At 44.4% G+C, this 26,323-nt stretch overlaps 1 protein-coding gene across 3 annotated transcripts in view; it reads right to left on the bottom strand.

The window, feature by feature from the left end:
- Nucleotides 1-23,195, bottom strand: part of TRIM8 (tripartite motif containing 8) — a 65,560-nt gene extending 42,365 nt beyond the window's left edge. Inside the window, exons 1-2 of one of the 3 annotated variants that reach the window (XM_083441559.1) lie at nt 23,104-23,195; nt 19,539-20,224 (exon numbers count right to left, since the gene is read on the bottom strand). In XM_083441559.1, coding sequence (XP_083297685.1) covers nt 19,539-20,108 — 570 coding nt within the window. In that variant the 5' untranslated portion in view covers nt 20,109-20,224; nt 23,104-23,195. Of the gene's footprint in view, nt 1-19,538; nt 20,225-20,433; nt 22,965-23,103 lie in introns of those variants that run through there. The other 2 variants (XM_083441560.1, XM_083441558.1) reach the window with 2 other exon arrangements.
- Nucleotides 23,196-26,323: the final 3,128 nt, after the last annotated feature.

Below are 26,323 nucleotides of genomic sequence, written 5' to 3'. Positions count from 1 at the left end.
CACAATCTTCTTCCAACTGCAAGTTGGGTCTGCCTTTCAAACCAGCAATATTACCACTCTACAGACACCCCCTCAGTGATCATTACACGTATCCTGCCCACATTGCAGACTGAGAGCCATGCCTGCTCACCCAAAGCAGATCCCACCTTTGTCAATAGAGGAATATGAACCAGCAACAGCTCAGCCTCTCTGCCACTATGCCAGGTGAGCTTCGTGTAGTCACGAAAGAACTTAAGGTCTTCCACGCACCCCTTGCAACTTGTTTTTATTTTACTAAGCGCGTCAGTCAAGTACCCCAACAATGTGTTGACAGTTTTAGGGTTCATGATGAAAACCTATGATCCACAGGGTTTCTTTCTTTTTTAAAGCATATCTAGACTCATTGCCTTTTCTTTGACTTCACCTAAAACCTAAACTAAACTAAAAGGCTAACACCTATGAACGCTCTCTGTTTATATTTTAATTCAACTGGAGAGATTCCTGCATCTTACGGTAAACACATCTAAAGAAAAAGGAACTGCAGGATGATTAAATATTTTATCCTTAGAGGGGCCTGTTCCTAAGAATTCTGCTGTAGGAACCATTTAAGAAGGTTCAGATGAAGAGAACTATTTCAGTGAAAAGACAACCTCCCTCAGGCTGGAGCCACTTGCAAAATGGTGGCAAGCAGGACATCTCCTGGATCTTAGCATCTAATAACTTGCTAGCCCCTAAGTCCAAGAAGCTCATAATCACTGTATTTAAATGGTGGTTTGGCATTATGTGCCTGAAGCAGCTAATGTGTTCCTACCACCATGATTTCAGGCAAACTAGCTTAGCATTTCACTGGAAGTGGCAAACTATAGTCTGTGTTTGCTCTGCAAATGAGACTCAAAATGAAGAGATGCAGGATCCTCTAGCTCTTCCCATGTGGAAAGGAGAAATGTATGCAGAGTATAAACTCTGAATGGACTAGGCCAATTGTGGGGAAACTTTGGTCCTACAGATGTTGCTGAACTACAGCTGTTGTCATTTCTGGCCATTGGCCATGCTTTCTGGGCCTGATGGGAGCTGGAGTTCAGCAACATATGAAAGGTCAACGGTTCCCCACATCTGGAGTAGGATATACTGGACTCATGCGACCACAGTGCACCACACACAGTTGTTTCCAGAAATAGATTAGAAGGAATGGGATTGGGTGCTCAATTAAACGTTATGCACAGATCAGTTTTTGTTCATACTGAGACAGGCCAAAGGACTTGCATAAGAACTCAAGATTCTTACTAGAACAAGTTTGCTTCCTGGGAATTAACATGTGAATGGGCACTTTATATGAAATAGGGGGTTGAATGTGGCATAAAGCCAGATTGATGCGGATCTCAATCGAGTAGTCCCCCTTCACGGCTTCTCTTAGTTACTACTTCACAAGATGAACAAGACTCCTCTACAGCACCAGGAGGCAAACAAGTTAACTGTGTAAACAAGTTAACTGGAGACTGTCTGCACAAACACCATACCACCTCCTGGAGCCACACAAACCAAGAATGCTGTGCTAGCCATTTGTTTCTGAATAAACTAAGTGAGGGGTTGTAGGAGCAGGGCGAGGCAGGGCATACTGTTTTGTTTTTGTTCCTGTTCCTGTTTTTATAATATATTTTGTGTTGTTGTTTTTTTGCTGTGAACTGCCCCGAGATCTACGGAGGATGAAAAGTGGTATACAAATTTAATATATAATAATTTTAATTCATTAATTTAAATAGGTCTACTTTGAATAAAACTTAGTTCAAAACTGCCCAGTGAAAAGTAGTCACTTGGGCTTGAAAGCTCAGCTATGGCCCAAAAGAGCTGTTGCCAAATTTTTGAGCACAAGGACCTCTTTTCAATCTCAAAAAAATTCACAGATCCCAACATACTAACTGTTGTAATTTTAGGCTCCATTAATTGGAAATACATATAACGACAAAAAACTATTATGAACTCAATAATGCTTTTAAATGAGTTGCTGAAGTCAAAGAAGGTAGCAAAAATTCATTCATTTATACCTATACCTATCAATCAACAAAGCAAACAATTCAAAAAGTTATTGAATATAAAATGTATTCATAAATATAAATTCATTTATTTATTTCCCCAGTATATGCACTGATCGATGCAATTAATCAATTCAAAAAGGCATGAAATATAACTGTATTTATAATTATAAATTCATTCATTTACATACCCAGTATACCCAATGACCAACAACCCAACTAATCCAATTGAACTAAATACAAATGTATTTATTTCCAAGGGAACTCAACTGAAGTAATCCCCAAAATAATTAAAATGAAGACATTCGTTGTTATTAATGTAATGTATTCCTACACATAGAATCAGGGCTTTCAATTGTATACTTCAATGAAATCCCTGTACATAAAGCTATTTACATAGACAATTAATTTAATTCTATTTTATTTATATTTAGTATTTGTATTTTTTCCTTTTTCATAAGCCTGCACGCTTGAGCAGCAAAAGTAACATGGAATGAGAGCCCCTAAAAATCTGCCCCCAAAACGACCTAAGCCAGAAAAAAGCCAGAAACACCCCCCTCAATAACCTGCATGCAAAGGATTTATCCTCATAAAGCACCAGAAATAATCTCCAATAATGCTAAAACTAAGGAACTCAGGCGCAATAAGTAATTAGGAGGCCAGAAATTCTTCCAACGATCCACAGAGCTGCCTAAACTCAAATTAAGGGGCTTCCAGCTGCTGTGCCATGTATTCCACCTTCCACCAATAAGTCCTACACGTAGTGCAATATAAGAGACCAGAAAACCACAGGTGCAACACACCTCTGCAGACAAAGCAGCAAAGCAGGGAAGGCAGGCTCTTCTAAGTACACCTCACACCACACCAGCAAAGAAAAACAAGGAAGGCACAGGCCAAAGCCTCCCTTATTTCCAATGATCAGAAGCTCCTCCATGTTAATGCAGCTCCCCTGGAGATGCAACTGTGAAAATGAAGAATGTGGAGTAAGAAATCAAGTGCTAGTTGGAGGAACATTGCTTGAAGACACTTTGAGAAAACGCCATGCTTGGCCCGCACCTCCGCCAAGGAGTCCACATGCCACAGGCTCTGAACCACAAGTCTAAAGGACATCTAAGCTTAACGAAGTATAATACACACATCAGACTGAAAAGCGCAAGCCCCCAGAGGATGCTCACCCAGCCATTATAAAGTTCAATGAGAAAAGTTTGTGTTACTGGAGGAAGAGGCAAGGAAAGGTAGCTTAGTTTAAAGCTGGCCCTTACATTCTGTTTCTAGAAGGAAAGCAGTGGACCATGGGAGCACGAGAATAGTCCTTGCCTTGAAGCAGCACATAATATATGGCTTCATTCAATAGTCCATATGACAAAACACTTGCCAGTACAGTCTCTAGCTTCAAGAGCAATGGGTTTAGCGTTCACAGCGAACTTGCCAAGTAGCTGGATTTTTTTACTTTAGGACATCATAATTCATTGTCTTTCCATCATTCTAGTGTATGTTGTATTAGGAGTCCTTAATTATTATGGTTTCCTGTTAATCAGGAATAGGGAGTCCAATACGGAGTCCAAGGAATTCTGATAGCTATGGTCTTCCAAATGCTATTGGACTTCAACTCCCATCATTCCTGAACATTGGCTATGGAGGTTGAAGCTGATGGAAGCTGGGAGTGCAACCTGTAGAAGGCCCCCAGGTAGCCATCTCTGCTACAAATTGTTAGAGTAGTTAAACATGCATGTGGGATCAAGTCAGGCTGGATAGCTCAGTTGGTTAGAGTATGGTGCTGATAACACCAAGCTTACATATTTCTGCATTACAGGGGATTGATCCTCAGGGTCCCTTCCAACTCTACAATTGTATGATTTTATGTGCAGACTTCTCAAAACATGCAATCAACATTTGTTCTCCCATTAGATGAGAGAGTAACAAGGCAATGAGCTTCTTGACATGAGCACTTCTGCTACCATAAGAGCATCAAGACGGGTTGAGTTATAGTACAAATAAGTGACACCAGAGATCTTGGACTGGTACATTGGAAGCTACTTATACCAAACTAAGTCAGGCCATAGGTCCATCTAGCTCAATATTGTCAACACTGGCAGGCAGAAGCTCCCCAGTGTTTCAGTCAAGGAATATTCCCAACCCTACCTGGGCACACCAGCAATTGACCCTGGAACCTCTATTCACAAAACATTGTGCTCTACTACTGAGCTACAGCTCTCCTTCAAAGCATCTTGAACCTCTTCTGCCCTTGAGGAGGGGTCAAGACATCAGTCTGGATTACTCATACTGTACTGAGGTAAAGAAATGTCTGGGGAAATCCGGACATATGTCAACCCATGTCAGAAGTGTAGATTTTGGCAAATTCCATTTAAAATAGCTCAACAAAAATAATTGCTCAAAGTAGCACTCCAAATAAATTCAACGCTCTACCAGCAGAGGTCTTGCCAAGCCATGGTAATTTGGATAGTACTATGCCACAGTAGCCTTTAAATAAATACTTCATAGACACAACAGAGCAGAATATCAGCTAGGCCAGGTGTGGGGAACCTGCGGCGCTCCAGGTGTTTCTGAACTACAACTCCCATCATCTCTAGCCATTGACCATGATTGAAATGCTGGGTTCTGGAACACGGGAAGGGGCAAATTTTCCCCACACCTGACCTAGGTAGGTTAAAACCACTATTCCAGAAGACCACCACAAGGAGACAGGCTGAGAAAGATACATGCCACATGTAGATATGGAGAACATTCAGATTCAATGCGGAGATGTACCTACATACGTGACACATGCAAAGATGTGGAGGTTGCTATCTTGTTCAAAAGGAACACATTCACCTTTCTATAGTTACAGTAGAATACCATGCATTTTTATAGTACGGTACTTTAAAGCGATAAAAGTACTTCTTATACCTTCTCAATAATATTCACAGCAACCCTGTGGAGTAGGTCACTACAATCATCTTCCTATTGCAGAAAAGGTAGCAGGCCAAGGCTGCTTGTTTGAAGTCATCTACTGAGTTCATGGTGAGATTTGAATCTGATATTTCCTGGTTCACCGCTCAATCTCTTAGCCACTGCAGCAGCTCTGTGGAACCAATCTCTGTACCTTATAACTCCTTGAGATAGATGTCTTTCCCTCTGGGTTACTGAAAAAAAGCTTTCCTCCCCAAACAGCACGAACACTGCCACCATCTCACCATTTTGATTGCCATGGGAGCCTAGGAACCCCACACACTAACCAGTAGCCACTAGCATTCTGTCTACTGCTCAAGAGGAGTGTCTGATTCCTGCAAGCTTTGACAGGTTGCAGCATTCTTCTTAATGCCCCAGAGGTTGCAGGCTTATTTATTTTAGTTACATTCAAAAGAGAAAAGGGGGAAAAGGAAGGCTATGTTTCAGGAAATCATGGCTGAAGAGAAAAGGTTGCAGAGACCGGTCAGGCTAAATCCTAAATCTGGCAAGTCAATAAAGCCCTCCTGGTTAATCAAATACTGGATTATTCTAAAACCATTTCTGCAAGCATGAAGGGAAAGAGGAGCAGTGGGAATTATACAGGATTTCAGCTACTGAGAGCACATTATTTATGAGAAGGCATAGCTGTGCTTAGTGCTACCTTTCAGTCAATTGTCCTAGGAAAAAGTCAAACCGCCAGAGACCAAAAGCGTGTGGGAAGGATCTTCTCTGCCACTTAGAAAAGTCTCCACTATGGATGCTGCATCCAGCTGAACATTTTGGAACGCGTACAATAAAGAGACGCAAAATTTACAGAAGAGGGCCTGTGTTCATACCATATAGAACTCATACCAAGCTTTCACTTAGCCAGCACTTTAGAATGAAATAAAAACAACAACCCAGTGTTTAATGAAGAGCCTCACTATTTTACACTCGAGTACACAGGTGGCTTCTAAGGCCTAGAAAGCAGCTGATTGACCTTCCTGAGATCAACAGGAAGCAAATTCCTGCTCATTTCAGGGCTGGGCACTTTGATCGTGGGGGGACACCACTTAATCTTTAACAGCGAACACACCATGTTGGCATCATTTCCTGGGCCACGTGTCCCCCTAGGACTGCCCAGAGCCTTCTCTCCTTAGCCTAGAAGCAGCACCAAGCGAGCACAGTCGCCAAAGAAACCAACTCTGCAGCTAAACCACCCTGGGCCCCATTCATCTCTGAGGCCACAGCAAAAGCAGATGCCTGCCAAGCTGGATCCTCCTCCTCTCTCCTCCCTGCCCCCAAGTGCTGACTTTAAAAGCTGTTCATAAATACATGTTTTTAATCCAGACAGAGCTACAGATAGGCTCGTCATTCAAAGCATTCTTTCCCCAATCACAATGCCCACAGCAGGCTAAGCAGCACTGAAATTACTCAACAAACAGTGTCCAGACTAGCTGTTCTCATAGGCTGCTGAACCCTCAATGGTGTTCTCCCTTGCACGGTTTTTGGAAAGGACATTTCAAGGTTTCCCCTCCTTTCTACTTCTGTTTGTTTCCACTATGCAGAGAATTGCTATCGCCTTCAAATTATTTAAAAAAGATCCAAACACATCTTTCCGCTAAGCAAAAAACAAATGTTCTGCAGCTATGAGGCCTAGAAGCATGCCTTGAAAGAGACCCAAATCAAGATTGTTTTGTCTGGCTGCATCACCTTCACAACCCCCAAAAATTGATCTACACATTACAAAGAATGATGTGACAGACTGGGACAGAATTCTAGACTGTACCATCTTAGATAAATGAAGGGGGGTGTAAAAAAAAGGGAGAATTTTAGTATTCTGCACAGTAAAACAACAACAGCAACACTGCATGTAGAAATCTAACGTATCAGAGAGATATGCTCGGGATAGTCTTCTTGACAGGCAAGTCATGGAGAAAACTTGATGGAAGGGGAAGCACTCAAAAATATTCTCCCTGCACCACACAATGGTACAGTCCAGAATACTGCAAAAAGAAAAAAGTGGCTCCAAATCTTGTTGGTTTCCTGCATGGAGAATACATTGGGAAACTGGAAATTAAAGAGGGAGGATCAGCAAGTGAGTGGCAAGGCAGTTCACAAGGGAAAGCCCCTTGCTTCCCGCCCCCCCATAACATATGGGTCAACTGCCTACTTATACTAGACATCAAGCTATCAGGACACACAAGATGGGGGCAGGGGAGGATGAAAGAGCCAGGAGCAGTGAAGCTCTAGGGAAGCAACCACCTTTTCTTCTTGCTCACAGCCAATCACAACTGTGTTTGCTATCAGGCAGCCCCTTAACTCCCTCTATCTCGTTTCAATGCATGAAAAAGCAGTGTGCTGGCCTTTGCGAGAGGTTTGGATCAAGAGCAATTGCAGTGAAGGGGGGGAAGCGCAGAAACACAAGCGGAGAGAAATCAGGAAAAATCATTTTTCCACATGGGGACAGTACACGAAAGCACAATTCGCAAGCCGAGAGAAGGAATAAACAAGAATGAGCCTTCCAAACAATGCAGCCTATACTAAAAAGCGCGTCTTCTGTCCATTTAATTAGTGGGAGGTCAGCGAGAATGTCAAGCTTTGCCATCGAGTTCCTCTGTTCAGGAGGAGGAAATTAGACTTTTAAATTAAGGTGCTTTTGGCCTTTTCAATAGGATTCATACAGGGGAAAGAATGGTTCGCCATGCCTTTGCTCCTCCAACGGTTGCACTAAATGGTATAGATCAACCCAGGGTCAGACTGACACAGCACCAAAATTTATCACTGCCAAAGGTATTTTCTATAGGCTTCCAGAGCTGTGCGTAGATCTGTAGGTCTAGACAGCAAAAGGGAGCCAGTGTTATTCTAGGGAGAAGGCCAAATTGTCACCTTGTCAAATAGTGCCTAGCATATCTTTGAGCGCTACGCAAATGTTAAGTGATGGCAGTAGGCGACCACTCTCTGCTTTGCACTCCATTCAAGCATGGCTTGATGAGAATGGGCACACAAAGTGAAAGCCACAAGCTACAACCCCCATCCTCCCCATCTACCCACAAGGTCACTTGAGGGTGCTCACTTTTACTCCCATATGCTCTCCCTCTCCCACAGATGGTATAATGATGAAGGGATAAGTTTAAAAAAAGAGTGCATATAGATGGATAGATATAGACAGATAGATATGGATATACATATATACATACACACCCACACCCCTCATAGGCCTAACTTACATGGATAAACTATATTGTATAGCACTGCCAAATTCAGAAGCCGCCTCGTCTGCCAACTCCTGCCACATGCAACCACCCTTGACCTGTCCGTACATCTCATTTGTTTCATGAAACTCCCTGCATCCATAGTTACAAACCTTCCCTTCCTAGCATGCACTGAAGCCTGGCTGTTTTGCTTAGTGACTCAATAATAATAATAATAATAATAATAATAACAACAACAACCCTGTGAGGGTGGGATAAGTGAAGGCTAGTTATCTAAAATGAAACCATACAAAAAGGCCGTGACAACTAAAAAGGCGGGAAGAAATAGTGCAACCCCCGGGAAATGCAAAATCTATTTTTAGACGAGGTCAGAATTCCCAGGGCACTTACATCCTTATAGCATACTAAGACCCTGGTTGCAATGTCACCAGTATCTGCAGTAGTTAAAAAGAGACCATAATCTCTCAGATTCCTATGAAGCAGTCCTTCCTGCTATCTCATAAATTTAATTTCCTGCCTCCCTAAATTTCCATGAAAACAAAAACCCAGCTTAAAGAATTTAGAAGCTGTCCAGACCAATCAGTCAGGGAGGGAGGGGGCGGAGAAGAGAGGAGGGAGGAGGAGGAGGAGGAGGAGGAGGAAGAGGAGAGGGGCTTGGTGGTTGATGGCTGATTTGCAGAGATCACCCAAGGCCTAATAAATCATTGCAATTTTTTTTAAGCATTTGGTCAGCATTCCCAGTAGAGAGAAATCTCAGAATACAACAGCACTCCTTTGGCAAGGCAAGCAGGGGAACATCAAGGGTGCTGCAGGCCAAGGGACGTGAGAGCAGCAGCAGGGCTGGGCCTCTCTCAGGGAGGGAGAGGCAGGACTGGAATAGCTTCTGCCGCTGAGCTGGGGAAGAGGGAAGAGAAAGCCTGCAGCTTAACATTTAAAGTGACAGGCATAGCAGCAAAGGGAGCTGGGAAAGCAGATGGCAGCACGTTTACAGGCCAGCCGGAGGAAACTTATGCTCCTACCGCCCATGCAAGATTATAATCATGAGTGCAAGTATGTTAACTCACAAAAAAGAGGGGGGGGGGAGAGAAAAACAAAGACAGGGAAGGCTGGGGAAGGGGAAGAGGAAGATCACCCTGTCAAGATTATGCCTATGTGGAGAACATGACACCACCATCTATGCTTTAAGGGGTTTTTAAGTACCACCCTTCAAGTATAGTGGCTGGGCTTCAGGAGCCCCTTAGAGACAGTCTCTGGTTAAGGGTTCTGATTTCTCTCTCCCTGCTTGGCTGCCCTATAGCTTGGGTGGAGCTGGACTAACTCTGCATTTTTAAAACACCAAAAGTGAAGAGGACTCTTTTTCAGCAAGATAATGCACTCCTGCCAGAACTCCTCAAGCACAAAAGACCACCTGAGTTATCCTGCCACCAGCAGTGGTGGTAGGGCTTGCAGTGGTCAGTTGCTCCAAGTGATATAAGGTGAGAGAACAGGATGTTTGCAGTGAATTTGCTAACTCCTGCTCTGCCCAGATAGGCAAAACATGCCAGGCTTGCTCATGCTGAGGTTTCTGGCTGCCTCTCTCTCTCCCCTCTCTCGCTACTCATTTGCAATGCTGAAGTATTCAGTTCAAGATCTCTCCCCAAAGATGGCTCTTTTTGACATGCTTTGCTCACAAAAATGCATTTCTGTCTGGTAGACCCATTGCCCCCATCCCCATGTTAATTTCGCATCGCTTTCATTCAGTGTGAAGGAAGGTGCTTTGTCTCCTACAGAACAGATACATCAAGGTATATAGGGCAATTCAGAGTCAGAAGCATCTTTCCTGCATGTTACCCACAGCAGAACTGATGCAGCAAGACCATTTCCCTTCTATGAGGCAAATACTGAGCTTTCATAAAAGCTTTGGTGTACAAAATGCTTACACTGCCAGACACAAGTGATAAACCTGAGAGGGGGAAGGGATTTCATGCACAGAATATTTTTTTCTTTTACTTTTAAAAGACAACTTACAAATATTATGGCTTTAGAGGCAGAGTAGGAAACCTTTGTCTCCCCCTCCCTCCCTGGTGTTGCTGAATTTCAACTCCCACCAGCCTCTGCAAGATTCACCAATTACCAGGGACGATGGGAATTGTAGTTTAGCAATATCTGGGAGGGCCAAATGTTCCACATGCCTGTTTTAAAGTTATGTGTTTCCCTCTGACGCAGGGATGATGAACCATTTTCTAGCCAAAGACTGCATTCCCTTGTGGTGAAACTTTGGGTGGGCTGCATGCAGGTGATAGGGAGAGCCAGAGATAAGAGTGGGCTAAGCAATGCATGTGAGAGCAGACTACATTCCAGCCATGCAAAAGGCAGGAACACACATTATTTATTTATCTTCCACTATCAAAGACACATAAGCAGGGCTGGCAAGGGGTGTGGTCCAAGGAGTCCTTAAGGCAATATTCCGCCTCCCCTTGGCCTGAGGCTCCCTTCCCCTCTTTTAAAGGCCCACGTTCAAGAGGAACTACATGTGGCTATAGAATGGCATTTTAAATGGTGCCTATGCCATATCATTAAGTCTACTGAATTTGCTGTAAAAGTATAGGCGCACATAAAGAGAATGGGCAATTTTTAAAGATGTGTTTATTTCATGCTGTAGTCGTTCAGATCACTTTTTAAAGCATTGAGGAAAGTCTTTCTTTCTTTAAAAAACAACAACAAAAGACTTCAATGGCTGCAAATTCGCAAAATGAAAACTAAACCAGTTCAGTGCTGCAAATCATTGTAGGCAAATTCAAGGGCTGACTTTTAAAGAAACACAGACCTTGAGCTGTGTACACACTCTACATTTAAAGCACCTTGCTTCCCCTCCCCTAAAAAGAAAGGAAGGAAGAATACTGGAAACTGTAGTTTACCCATAGCAGAGCTACAATTCTAAGCACCCTGAACAAACTACAGCTCCCAGAATTCTCGGGGGCAGGGACTGTGCTTTAAATTCATGGTGTGCATGCAGCCTCAGCACAATTCTTCAGCAAGCAAAATACGCAGTAAAGATGTAGCTCCCTTAGCACTACGAATGCAAGAAGGAAATGGCTCAAATATGAAGAAATAAGTTTTTGAAAGACAACAGAAGCCAAGCCACAAGCAAACTGTGCAGACTTCAATGTTGCTCCTCTAAGCCAAGGCTCCTCCCACCCCTCATATGTGGGGATTCATTCATTCCTGTTTTAACTGCAAACTAAAGCTTAATTTGTGTCCAAATTGGCAAACTATGGTTTGTGATTACTTCAAACCGGGAGCTTCCAAAGCAGGCAACTGCCCAAAAGCAGTCAGTATCTCTTAGGACATGATACAAAGGTTCTATGCTTAGCCCAAAAGGTATAAAGACTAAAGGTCAGAAGCTCATGCATTGGACCCTATAAGATAATGGAAATGGCTGCAGACTTCCCATGTTGGCCCAATCCAACACCAAAAGTCAAGGCTGGATGTATTCCACAACTGTAAAGTTCCAGTGCTGCTGATGAAAACTTTTGATTCTGATGCCTTGGAATTTTAAATATTTTCCATAGCCCTGTTATGGCAGTTAGTAGATTTTAGCAGCAAGAAACATTCATTCTTAATAGTTCTGACAAGGTTGGGGGAGGTATTGTTCTAGCAAATTGGTTTCTTCATTAGCGTCTCCTGGAGGGCCATATTCACAATTAAGATTTATTTGTTTTGCAATGAGATAGACTACTGTACCAAGCCCTTACAAGAGCTCAGCTCCTCTGCAAGTTGAACTCTTGGTGGCAAAAAAGCTGAACTCTTGTGAGGTTTGGTTCAGCACAAAAATTATCTTAATTGTGAATCGTGGCAGTTGATACACTGCTGAAGTTTTTTTGTTTTTGCTAATGATGCACCTTAGGATGGTGCCTGCAACAAATGCAATTTAATTAACGGATTTATCCATGGTGAACTTAAAAGCCACAATAAGCAATCAGAGTCAAAAGCAACAGAAACATGGAAGAAGAAGAAGAAGAAGAAGAAGAAGAAGAAGAAGAAGAAGAAGAAGAAGAAGAGTTAGTCTCCTGCAGCAAAAACAACAAAAAGTCTTGTGGCACCTTAAAGACTAGCAAATGTATTATGGCATAAGCTTTTGCAGACTGAAGCCCACTTCGTCAGCTGAAATATTAGTTGGCAGGTATATGAAGGAGAAAACGGAATGGCAATGAGAAACAAAGTTATAGGCAGTAATAATTAGAGCTTAAATGTATGTTAAATAGGCACATCTACAAAAATAGACTGGTGACATTGTTGAGATGAATGTATTAACACCTGTAGTGGGGTAGCGAACCATTCACAAGAAACAGTCACGGATAACGTGGATATCTTGGCATCATCATAAGTGAAATAACATTTTGTAGTTTGATAAAAATCCTTTGCCTCAATTTAACCCACCAGTGATGACACTGAACATTCAAATTAGCAGTGAAATGGAGATCCCCTCTGCTTGCATTTTCAGCAACAGGCCAAAATAGGTTATAGGCCTTTTCTACGAGAGTTAACTCCCAGCAACCAGAAATAGTCCAGAAGTCTGATCTTTCCAGAAGGCCTAAGAACAGAACTGGGCAGCAGTCAGATTCTTTTTTAGAGTCCTGTACCCCTGCTTAGAATACTTCTACTCTCCAGAATAAACTAGAATTGTGGAAACTGAAAAGCAAAGATGAAGTCCAAATTTATCTGATCACAACCTTTTTGAGAGGGTGAAATGGGAGAGGAAGTTGCAATCCCACTACAATATCCACATTATAAGTGCAAGCTATTCCTATGCATTTTGCTCAATGTCAACAGTATGTAAAATTATTGCACAACTTTTTTTTTAAAGGCTTCTGCTTGTCACAAATTTCTATTGTGCCTATTTGGGAAAATTGCCTATACTAGTCTGTATGTAAGAGGCCTGCCCCCAGGCAAAGACAACACAGTTTCTCGTAAAGGGCAGGCAGGAATTTGACGTGTTGAAATTATACCTGTGTATCAAACAAACAAAACTCAGTTCTGTTTAGGAGCAGAGAGGGTGCAAGAGGGTGCATACTTAAAATATGCGTGCTTGTTTTTCACCTTGTTTAGGGTTGACACAAGTACCACCTCCTGGTATTTCACTATCAGCTCTGCTACTTCCTAGGAGGACAACCCACTGCAGTTTTATCAAGATTCTGGCACTAACTTTATAAAAAAATATTCTGGTTGTCACCATTTCTCTTGATGCCCAGAAGCCACCAACAAAAAGGAAAATAACTGCAGGGAATTAGAAAAAAACTGTTTCACATTGGGGATAGCTCAGTTGGCAGGGGATGAGACACTCAATCTCAGAAATGTGGGTTTGAGCCCCACACTGGGTAAAAGGATTCCTGTATTGCAGAGGGTTGGACTAGATGACCCTCCTGGTCCCTTCCAATTCTACAATTCTATGACAATCTTGTTTGCACCATCTACACACCACCACTTGCTTTGGTAAAGTGTGAAAGGAAGGTGCAGGTTTCCAGACATGTATGGACAGACACGGGAAATACCATCTCCCAGTGTGCTTGGAGAATACATCTGCCCTGAGCATACCCAGGCCAAGCAACCTGTGCATTTTCCTGCACAGTCATTGCCACTGTGCCAGCCTCTTCAAGCCCCTCCTGGTCCTTGGATACAGCAAGGAAGGGGGTGGGGGGGCTATCCCTCTCAGCAACAGTCTCTCCCTATGCTTCTGATGTTTCCTGCACCTCCTCGGACTCTTCCCCTTGCTACAGCCCTGGCTCCTGCTTCGCGGGTGGGCACAAAACCCCATAAATCGCTGACCCTTCCCCTGGATGATCTCAGGAGAGAGCATCCCTATGACTGCAACTCAGCTTTGCCATTCCCTGACAGCATCTCCCTTGCACACTTCACGTACTTACTGCAGCACACATAAATGCTACACGAAGCAGCCCCTAAGTGAAGAACAATAAACATCCCTCAATTTTCTAGGCACATCGGAAGCTGCGTAATACAGAGACAGACCCCTGGCCTGCCTGGCTCAGCATCTTCTGTACCAGGGGAGCTTTGGGTAAGGCCAGAAGCCAAGTGGGTGGAGCAACAGAGGCAGCTCGTCTCTACAGTTCACAACATTCCAGCTGCACAAAAGTCAAAAAGTTTCTACATGCCCCTCCCTCCATCCAAGCAAGGCACATCACAAGAGTTCTAGGACACATTCCAGCAAGTACTTGAAGGGGGCACGGAGCAGGGCTGGTCAGGTGTGAGGCAACTAGAGAGGAGTGTGGAGGGTCACTTTGGATCCCTGGGGCTAAAGTTGCCACCCTGGTGTACCCTAACTGACTGGGAGCAGCTCTTCAAGGTTTCAAACAGGGGACATTCTCAACACTCCCCAGAGAGGCCAAGGATCTGCATGCCCGGTGGATGCTATGGCTCTCCCTAAATGTTTGGAACAGGGCAGTCCATATTTATTTTTTGCAGAACTGTAAAGTACACTGGACGCTCAGGCTGTGAACGTGATCTGTGCAGGATACACGTTCACAACCCGCAGCGTTCGCAACCCACAGCAGCGCTTCTGTGCATGCATGGGTTGCGATTCGACGCTTCTGCGCATGCGTGATCCCCGAAACCCGAAAAAACGCAACCTGAAGTGTCTGTAAACCGAGGTATGACTGTACTGCAAGCATCTTGACACAGCAACCCCCCAATCTGGTTGGTCCCCTGATGCAGCAGGCTCTCCTTAGGTTCTCATTCATTTAAAAAAAGACAAATGGGCTCACAAGGCTTGACTAAAGGCTCAGCAGTATATATATGTGCCCTTTAACATACCTGGCAACAATCCAGGAGTTTGGATTTGCATTTCTCCTCCCACCACCAGCTAAGTGTCTCCCATCTGCTGCTATACATGCCACTTCTTTACCCAAAATTAAGCCATTAAAATAGTCCTCCAGTATTGGCAGAAACACTCCAAGAAGATGCACCCTAAACTTTACCACTCATGAATTCCATTGTTTAAAGGTCAAACATTCGTTATTAATCTTTGCCCTAGACCCTTGTCTAGATCTTAGCTGCCTTTTCCTAAAGCAGGACGGGAGAACCTGCCAACCGCCAAACATTGCTAGTCTCCCAACATCCATCATCCACAGCCACAATGGCTGCTGCTCAGAGATTATGGGAGCTGCTGGACTACAGCTCCCCATACCTCTCCTCATGCTGGTTCAAGCTTTAGGGGGCCCTTGTACCAGTATGCCTCATTTCACTTCTGAACATTAGGTCCATGGGGGGAGCCCCTGAAGTGGAAAATGGCCTGGAAAGGAAAGTGGAAGGGGCAGAATAAAGTTCATACTAAAACTGGGTTATAATATAAATAATATAATAATATAATAAATATAATATAATATAATATAATATAATATAATATAATATAATATTGCCTCCTTCTCATAGGACAGGATGCTTTTTTCTCTATTTTTTTTTTTTAAAGCATGATAGCGATTGCTTAATCTGCACAATGAAATCTATGCAGCCTAAAATCACATGGCTGCCCAAAAAAATAAAAGAGGTTTCCAGGGAAATTGCCACATAGGAGCATATAGGAACGGGATTCTTATTTTTCAAAAAGGAGGTGTGTGTGTTTGAGTGACACACACAAACACACACACACACACACGGGGGGGGGGGAGCGCACACACTTTTTTGCAGAGCAGTAGAACAACAGTCAGAAGGAGGAACATCTCAGCATGCTAGTCAAAGGTGGCCATGAGAGATACAGTGGCAAGGCTGATGCTTCTTTAATGAAGTACTAACCTTCAAGCAAGGAAACTGGGAACGTAACAGCACTCAAGGCAGGAAGAGGTGCAGACTGCATCAGATACTGGCAGCTATATCACCAACAACACACATGGTGCTTTACGAAGAAACTGCCTAAGCAAGAGATGCCAGTCCCTGCCCCCACTTCATTTACAGCTGAAATTTCAACAGTAGAGGAAAACAAAGGAAGGGCAGGGGGAAAGGGACACTCTTGAAAAGGAATGTGCAAGAGTGACTATGTATACTTTGGCTCCATTCAGACGCATATTATGTGAAAAGACAACTGGGATGGGCATACCTCTAAGCTAGCAGTGCTCTTTCACGGAGCAGCAGAGTGATGTAGCAGCTCAGTTCTTTCAGAGCTTAAGCAAATATTCTATTCAGATATTATTGCATGGGAAGCCTCAACTTTAAAAACCTCATTACTTTCAGTGAGAAGTGGCAAACACAAGCTCAGGGGTGGTTAAAAAGAGCTATAGGAGACAAGTGAGCCTTCGTGCATTAAGTAGCTTACCACCCAAAAGGTGGTAGGTTTGGCAGAGCCAACAGAAGCACACAAGCTACACTGTACAATGGGCAAGCTCTTTGCCAGCAGAAGAGAGAACAGAACCCAGATCTGCTCATCCCAACACAAGGACGCAGAGTTCAGCCGCTGTAGCTGGTCCAGGCCATCTCTGCTTATTCAGGCAAATCCCCAGCGGAGATTCTGGAAGGACTTTTGCGCAACCCGAGCAGAATGCAGCCCAACTACTAAAAGCAGGGAGAGACTAAAAGAAGACTGGCCGTAGCTTCCACATTAAAAAGCCTTCAGCAAAAGAAAGAAACCCCAAAGAGAAACTTCTAGCAGAAAGATGGGTGTGGACCCAGCTAAAAAATTCCTAAAAATTGACTCATTAAGAACAAGCTCTTTCTAAACTGAATTGCCACTGGGATTTGCCAGTCTCAATTCACCAGTCACGTCATCACCAGGCCTCTCCCAGATCTGGGGGAAAAAGGCATCTTTTCTGCTTAACCCAGCATTCCTCCCTCTTCTCCCTCATGAGTGCCTATTAATAGAAAGAAAGGAGGGGGAAGGGAGAAACCAGCCCTTTGAGCTTCCTAGCAGCCTAGCTAGATCTTCCTTCTTCCTGTGTGGGCGTGGTGGAGCCGCTGGCACCTCCAAAGAGATCTTTTAGCTTCCCAAAAAGAAAACGGGGGGGGGGGGGGAGAGAGAAAACAGCCTTCCTGTTCAAGCTCACAGGCTCCTCTTTCTGCCCCGAAAATCCCCACAAGGACCTGGCTGTCCAATTGGAAAATAATGAGATAGCAAATTTTATTTACAACTCTTCTCTCTCTCTCTCTTTCTTTCTCTCTCCCCCTCCACTCCGCTTTTTAATGGCTAAATCGTGAGTCATTTTGGCACTGTTAGAATACACAGGAAGTTGTCCCTGTTTTACAGGCACCACTGTTCATTTGTTGTTAAATATTTATCCTACACAACGATGCCTGAAGAGAAGCTGAGGGCCTGTTTGCGCCGCTTTGAGGTTTCAAGGCAACAGGATCAGGTCAGAAAGAAGAGAAAGGCCTAAGCGGAGAGGAGCAAGGGGGGGAAAGGCCTAGGCAGCCAGGCTTGGGGAAGAAGCTTCCTCAGACACCTGCCTGCCTGTTTGCCTTATGCCACATATTTAGGCTCACATCCATGAAGTAAATCTGAAGTAATCTGCTGTAAAATCTCCCTCCCTGCTTCCAAGGTCTCCTTCACCAATGCAGATTAGAACCATAAGCATGTGTAAATGGAAGTGGTGTGTGTGTTTGTCTGTTATGGATGAAATCTATTCTTTTAACAGTCTTCAGTCACCTTTTTCCACTATTAGCCAGGCCCCGCTGCTGCAACTACATTAAATGACCCTGAAGATGCATCCCTCAGTCAACCTTCATGGATCCTTATGGAGATATTCTGTCCCAATCCCCCAATTTCTGCATGTGCAACACCAACCAATAATGCCATTATCTCAGGTTTCAACTTAATATCCAAAAGCCACAGATATTTGAATTACAAATATCTCCTTTGCCATTCCACACCCCCCCCCTCGCTGCCCCAAACTCTGTTCCACTGATGGGACATAATGCTACCCTGAACCTGCTGGGCATTGAGGCAGCCATGCCAATGAAACTCCCTTTCTCCTGACCCTAAAGAATAGCTTGTCACTGGGATAAGCCTTCCCATCTGGATGGTTCAGAAAGGAGAAATGGCCTCCCACCTCTCCCCTCCAGAGCATGAAGCCAAGGCAATGATGAGAGAGGGACGGAGGTCATATGGAATTTTCCCCCTTCTCAGCAGCTTGGCCCAGAAAGGACAGGGAAGGGAGGGAGGAAGATGGAGAGTTGACATTGACAAGCCTTACAATAGGAGAGCTGCATTGTAATCAAGGCCTGGCTCCCAACCCCTGGGAGAAAAAGCTGCCCGAAACCAGATTTCAGAGCACTCAGCCGCCCAGTCCATTGGATTTCCCCTCTGCTCCATTCTTGTGGGAGAGAAGCAGAGGGGTTGGGCCTGTCGAAAAGGTTCCCAGGGCAAGCCAGAGAGCAAAGGGAGGCTTATTTAATTAAAAAGGGGGGGGGGAGAAAGCAATGTGGGGGCAGGAGTTGCCAAGCATCATTTGCAGCACTTGCTGACTACTGAGAAGAATTATCTACAGGGAGAACCCTTTTATACCTGCTAATAGGCCTGTGCTTATCTCTTAACTATATACAAATGACCTGCAGCTTTAGCAGATTTCCTCCTATTCTCCCAATTGTTTGCAGAGCAGTTAGAAGATTTGAAGGTCCTATTGTTTTCACAGGGTGACAAACAACCTCAGAGACCACCACCACACACCCCATCCCCCCACTATTGTTTGAATGGCCACATTCAAATTGAAAGCACCACACACACACACACACAGAGCCCGCTTTACCCGCTTCCCTTCCCCCATCACATCCTGTTCAGTGAGGGTCTATTTCCCTTGATGCATTTCTAATGAGGCCTGAAAAGATCATGTCAGCTTTTGTTTACTTCCTCGTTTTCAGCACATCTAAGATGTCAGCACAAGCACTGGTAAAGGTGGAGCAAAACTGCGCACAGCAACCCACAGAAAACCCTTATTGGCACTGATGGGAAAATATTTTCTGTAGGCCTTGCAAAAAAATAAATAAAAAATAAACAGAAATAGAAAGGTCACCTTTAGACAGAATGGCTCCTTATTGTAAAAGGCAACATTTGAGCAGAAGAGGCAGTCTTTCTCATTAAGGATAAAACTGTTTCTGGCAGAACTAGAGGTTATAAAGAGCTGCTGGGCCAATATTGATCCAGTTGACGTGCAATCGAGAAAACTGGAGGGGAGGGGGACACACAGTTTCATTGCACCACCAGTTATTATTTACCTTGTCTCAGCAGTGCCTTTGATCAGGCCTGGCAGATCTAATGGGTTTGGGTGTGGGGGGTTGGTCTTTTATAAACTGGATACCCTCTGCGGTAGAGAATTTACTTTTTGAGCTTCTCTTGCATGGCACCACACACTCTGCTAGTACCTTCCAGACCAAAACCAGCAATAACATGGAGGCAATTTTCCACACTTACCCTGATCTCATTGCGCCGGATCTCCACGTCACACACCGAATGCCCTTGGTGTGCCCCACTGTAGTAGCAACAAAACTGGCAAACCGCAACCTGCTCAGCCTCGCAGTGGTACAACCGGTAGGCATTGTGCTGGGGGCAACTCCAGGCCCTGACGTCATCCGCCTCCACCAGGAGGTGCCCACGTGCTGTGGAGGGCTGCTGCAGGTGTGTCTGAACATGAGACTGGCAGCAGGGAGCTTCGCACCTCAGGCAGATCTTCTGGGCAGGCAAAGGTGGCCCACGCCTGCAGAAGACACAGTGCAAGACGGAAGGAGTCTTTTCCAGGTTGAGAGAGTTGAACTTCTCCACAATGTTGGTCAGCTTTAAGTTCTTCTCAAGGTTGGGCTTTTGGTTGTAGGCCTGATTACATTCAGGACAACGCACAAGCCCTGTCTCTTTGGCCCATGCCTCTCCTATGCATCCTCTACAGAAGTTGTGCTTACAAGGAAGCTGGACAGGTTCCACAAAGACATGCAGGCAAATGGGGCATATAAGTTCTTCTTCAAAACAGTTCTTCCAGTTTTCAGCCATGTCTCACACCAACAGATTTTTATTTTCAGCAATCTCTCTTTAAAAAGTCAGTTTTTGGTCTACTAACGCAGATGGTGATGAGTTTCCACTTTTGCAACAGAAAGGCCACTAAGTTGCTAATGAACAAAAAAATAAAATAAAATTGAGAATTATCTCCTAAGATTCCAGGTAAAACAACACACAGAGACACACACCGGAAAACCCAGCAGCACGCTCCAATAGGTACAATTACGTTAACCACAAAAGCTTGCAAGGTTTAAAATCAAACAATCTTTAACTCAAAGTTTAAACTTTTGATTCTAAAAAGCAAAAGCAAAGAACTTACCGAGAACTGCAAAAATTCCATACAAAATCCAGAATGGAATCCAAATGCCATATAAACCTTCTAAGTTAAACACTGCCAAATTATTGTGTCTTTCTGCCCAAGATTTGATATTTTAAAAGAACTTGTCTCTCTCCTGACCAAACTCAAAAGAATCGCTTTTCAAATTATTTGTCCTCCCATCAAAGAGTTCAGAATGCAAGTCTTTAATTAAACCACAAAAAAAGTTGGGAGATCCAATCCAAACGCAAGACCAGCTAACTTCTAACGCAGCTGAATGGTGCAAAATATATATATATTCTTCATTGGCTTTGGAAGAGTGCAATCTCAGTAGGAAGACGGGTCAATCATTCGGATGAAATTCCAGCCCAGAGCCAAAGGGACCCTCCCATCCTTAGCTCCTTTCACAAATAGGAATGAAGAGAAGAGGGGGAGGACAACCCAGGAGGGTGTAAACCACTGAAGACAAATTCAACCCAGAGAATCAACCTGCTCACAATACCTCGTGGGATTTCTGCCTTCTTAAAATCTGCCTCGATTTTTATTTTAGCAAGGCTGAAATGGAAACAATCCTCTCCCACTTCCAAAAACCCTTGGTCTTTTGGAAAGTGATGGGTTGCTCTTGCTGGAAGGAAAACAAGTATGCCTTGATCAAACTGAATAGGAATTTCTCAACTGCTAATGAAGAGCCCAGCCCCCGCCTCTTCCCCTTTGCTTCTCTGTTTTCCTTCTGACATGAAAGCTATTTCTCCTTTTGGAACCAGCCTGCAAAAAAAAAAAAAAAAAAAAAAAAAAAAACCGGAGGGGGGAGGAGAGAGAGGAGAGGAGAGGAGAGACAGCAGCAGCTTAAAGGGAACTGCTGAAATGTACAATTCCAAGAGGACACAGTCAGTCCTCAGCCATTTTGAGCTGATTTTTTTTAATTGGTAGATTTTTAAATTTTATTTTAGAAAGTAGAAACAAACCTGTTAAAAAAAACACAGGAGGGGGGGTAGAAGGGGTGGATGGCACCACCCTGCAAAGTGTGCGCCTGTTTGGGGGGGGGGAGAGAAGAGAGGGAGGGTAGGGGAGGGTTTTAAATTGAGTTTATACAGCCGCAGCTGCTGTGCCTTTTAGCTTTTATCATCAGATCAAAAAAAAAACCTACATACTCCTCACAACCACCTCCAGCCATCTTGGGTCTCCCCCCATCTTTTAAATAAAATTCTATTTTAAAAACTGTGTGTGCGTGTGTGATTTATAAATATATATATATATACTGTATATATCTATATATACACACAAACACATACACACAGGCACGCACCTCTATCTTCCGCACCTCTTTCTAATGCTCCCTCAGTCACAAACAACAAGAATTAAGTAGCAGACCAATGGATCAGACGATCTTTCACCTTTGCCACATGCAAGAGAAACAAACAACATAGAATAGAGCCACGATTTCAACCCGAGAGAAAAAGACCCCACGAAAATTAAAGGGGGGAGGTTGTCGGATGCAGAGGAGAGGTATCTTATTGCCACGCTATCACGCAGAACGAAAGCAGGGAATAATATAGACGTTCCGGATCACGTAAACTGGGCGATAGGGGTGGAAAATAGGTTTATATGTCTGATTATTGAGATTCAATACACCCCCAACCGGGGGAAAAACAAAACCCTATATAGATTTTTTTTATAAAAAAAACCTTTTCCTGATGCAAGGCGCAGGATGGGGGAGCTAAGCGAAGAGCTCTCTTTCCTCAGCATACATACAGCCCATTTAAAAAAACCCTATTAGCCCCCTCCCCTCAAGGTTTGCAAAATAATGCGAGAACGAGCCGGGGTGAGAGAGAGAGAAAGAGAGAGAGAGAGAAAGAGAGCGGATGGCACAATAAAAATTAATCGAGGTCTTTTGCGTAGATCGACGGGGTGGCAATCAAGGTGAAGGGGGGTTGCCTATAGGAATAGGTAGCGATGCCGCCGCCGCCGCCGCCTCTTCCTCTCCTCTTCTTCTCCCAGGGGCGGTGAAAGCGCATTAGGGTCGGTGTGAAAGGGGGGAGAGGGGTGGGGGTGGGGTGGGGGGTATGAAGGAACTCAAGGGCGGAAGGATGACTAAAGATCAAGGGCGCATCGCAGGATTTCCCCTTCTCCTCTCTCTCCCCCCCCCCCGGCCTCCCCGGCTCGGCTTTAAAGGAGCAGCGGCTCAACCCGATCCCGGCTTCGCGTCGCCCGAGCAGCAGGGCCCCTTTAACCGATCAATAAGCCAATCGATCGATCAATCAATCGGTTCCGATAAATCACGAAACGTGAAGTCCTCCAGAGGAGCAAGGACAAAAAAAGGGGGGTGGGAGGAAAAGAAGGAAGGAGGGAGAGAATGGGAGTCCAATCCGGAGGGAGCCGTTGCCTCCGTCCCGGGCCTCGCCTCGCCTCGCTCCCCTCCGCCGGGTCTGCGCCCAGCCCAGCCCTGCCTAGCCCCAGCCGCCGCAGCCACCGCCAGCCCCTCGCTGCCCGGCTCGGTCGACTCTCAGCGGCTACCGCCGCGGCGCTGCTCAACCCCTTCTCCGGGGCCTCACGTGACCCGCCACAATTTGATACATTAAACACAGCGCGTCCGGCCTCCCTTAAAGGGGCGACGGCGGCGGAGGGGCCCCCGAAGCAGGCCGCTCGCTCGGGGCCCCCCGCGGTCGTACTTACTCGCGAGCCGGGAGCCACTAGGAGCGCCTCCGCCCTGCCGGAGGGGAGCCAGCCATTGCTGAGCTTCCCCTGCTCCGCTTGCCAGATGTCGGGGGGGGGGTGAGTCACAGTGGGTCACACTACACACACGCCGGGAAGGGGGGGGTAAGAAACGTGGCCAGGTGTACCTATCTAATAAGCACAGGACCTGCTTTCTCACAATGCGGACTGCATGCATATGTATAGAACCTATTACCGGCGGCGTACCGCACTAGGTACACCTACCAGCTGCCTTGCCGAGGGCGACCGGGGCTCGGTGAAGTGAAGCGACAGACGGGAAAGAAGACCTTGTGCACCACGAGGGGAAGGGGAAGCGGGCTGCTGCCGAATCAGGCCCTTGGTTCATCCATTCCAGCATTTGCACGGAGGAGGAGCACCTCCTCCGAGGTTTCAGGCAGCAAGGCCTTTCCTTGGCTTAGCGGGAGATGGCAGGGATCGAACCAGGGATTTCTGCGCGCAGAGCACGTGCGCTACCACTGAATTGCAACCCTTCCCCAATATCCGTAACGGGACTGCTGACAGGTGCAGCAAGATGGGAGCAGGATGGATCTAAGCATATTATTATTATTATTATTATTATTATTATTAGTCTTTGCAAGCAACAAGAAAACCATCCTCTGCATGTAGCAATGAAAGTTGGAGGTCCCCTAAGTGCATCGATTGTTTATTAAATTCCGCAGACGTATCCTAGCCCCTGCTTAATTTGGCCTGTAAAATATATCATCTTTTATGAGAGGCTGCTATTATTTAGTGTCAGCCTAGTGCCAGGTGCTGTACAGGTCTTAATGATGTGATCCCAATGCCCAGATGATTTACGCTCTGTCTGAGCTAAAGAATGCCTGACAGGAGCTGCGAAGAAGCTGAAGTAGCTGACATGTAGTGCCAAGAGATTAATATATACAGATTTGGCATAGATGGAGAATAAATGGACTGTAGGTGTTTTCCAGGTAGGCAGGAAATTAACATTTTGAAAGGAAAGCTTACTCCAAAAAAATTCAATGAAGCATCTTGGAAGCTTCAGCCTGGGAACACAATTTATTTGGAGAAGTTAAGTTGGGATGATTGTCACCAATGCTGCACACACACACATTCCACTGTACTAAAGTCTCTAGTAAGAGATTTTGCAGATATTTGTAAGTCTTCCAAAGCCTTTCTGAACAGATGTCACAATGGGATACCTCCCCCCATAAAAAATAAAAAATACCGGTAGTATGTGTATCTTGGGAAACAATGTTTCTTACACCACCTTAAACTTCCTTCTCGACTTCAGTAAGAAATTACTTTATCATATAAGGAGGAAGATATAGGACATAATTTCATCTAACAAATATCAGAAGGCATTTCCCTCCATATATTAATACATATAAATTCATATACATTTAGAATTGTTAACTGCGTAGTGTCAAAGGCAATATGAAACTAAACCAAGGAAGCAGCGAAGACTACAGAATAAATCTAATTGGGTCCGTTTAGACCAGACCTAATCCTTTGCTGCTCCTTCACTAACTAGTTAACTTCCATGCGGGTTGCATGCTGTGAGGTTCCCTGCTGGAGACTCCAGCTCTAGTTTGCAATGCTTTCAGTGTGTGTTTAGAATGAGTTGGATAGGAACACTCTAGGATTAGGAGGAGCATTTACCCTTCTAGTTAAAGGACTGAAGCTCTGTAAGGATCACTTTGTCTATTTCCCAGCAGTGGCAAACAACTGACACACTCTCTCCATATTTCCAGTTCTCATGAGAAAAGGGAAGCATGCGTTTTCCCCTCAGCCAAATTCATGTGCTCCCAGTGTGGGCACAGCACATGCATTTGGCATGGGGATGCTCACGCAAGTTTCTTTGTGTGAGAGACTCACAGTTCTGTCATCACTTCTAGGTAATATGCAAAAAGATCCTGATAATTTAATGCATTGGTAGCAGCTGCAGTCACATTAATTGCTGTTAATTAAGTACTCCAGTTTTCCATCAGTATCTATGTAAAGAAAATCTCATAGGTGTCCCCTATGCTTTTAAAAAAGGGAGGATATGCTTTGTTTTGTTTTTAAGTAGCCTTTCCATTTACTTCTGCTTGGGAGAATAGTATTATAAATATCAAAACAGCCTGCACTGTCCTTTTAAGACATATTTTCATGGAATACTTGGCACTGCTGCTAGATTGTCCAGATTTGAGATAGATTCCAGTAACTTTCCTCCACTGCGTCCTGATTTTTGCAGTCATGATGCAATGGTTTCCTTGTGGGAAGTATAATACCTAGTAGATTCCAGTGCCACCATGGTTTTGACAAGCTTCAAATAACGTAATAGGTCATTGTTTTTAAGTCATACTCGAATGGATACTATGAACCCTACCCTTACCATACATATATACACAACCCGCATTGATCCTGCAATCAGTTCTATCTGAAATGTAGATGGATGGGGGCCCAAAACAGGCCAAAGTGGGATGTATGTGGGTATGCCAACTAGACAACTTGATGATCTTAGCAGATTAAGAGCACTAAAAACAAACTCATAACCCACTTCCTTTAGGATTTGCAATTCCTATAAGGTCATTATAGATTTTTTTTTAAAAGAAAAAGAAAAAAGTAGGCAACGGATAATGTTTTATAACAGAGTGGGGGAAATGCAGTTCTTGATGTTGCTGAACTACAGCTTCCATCATATCAGTCCTTTGGTCATGCCACCTGGGGTTAACGAAAGTTGGAGTCTAACAACATCTGGAAGGCTACAGGTTACCCTCCTTTGTTTTATGCAATTCCAGTGCAACCCAAGGAACTTTAAGGCAGAAGAAAAGGTGTCTACCAAACGAAGCTCAGCAGCCTTATAAAAATACAATCTTCAAGTTCTTTAGGGAAGCCGTTATAGTTAAAATGGTTTAAAACAGGTCTCAGAACAATTTATATTTGTAGTGTAGGGGGCACTCACGAGAGGGCCAGTCTTTCCCACCAACCATTCTAGCTAGGAAGCAGGTTCAATAAAATGAATTTTGAAATGCTTAGCTTTTAGGTCCTAAATCCAGCCCTCTTAAAGCCAAAGGCCACATTTCCAACATACTACAGGTGTGTCTTAAGGTTGTTTTAACATGCTTTTTCAAAAGGATTTTTTCTTAAAGAAACTATAAATGCCACCTATTGTTTTCTTCTTTTTTCTGATGATTGAGCAATCCCCCTCTCCTTTGGAAGT

Source organism: Podarcis tiliguerta, assembly GCF_965153285.1.
Source record: "Podarcis tiliguerta genome assembly, chromosome: 5".
Lineage (NCBI taxonomy): Eukaryota > Metazoa > Chordata > Lepidosauria > Squamata > Lacertidae > Podarcis > Podarcis tiliguerta.
The sequence above is the reverse complement of the archived record's forward strand: the minus strand, read 5'-3'. Positions and strand labels throughout refer to the sequence as shown.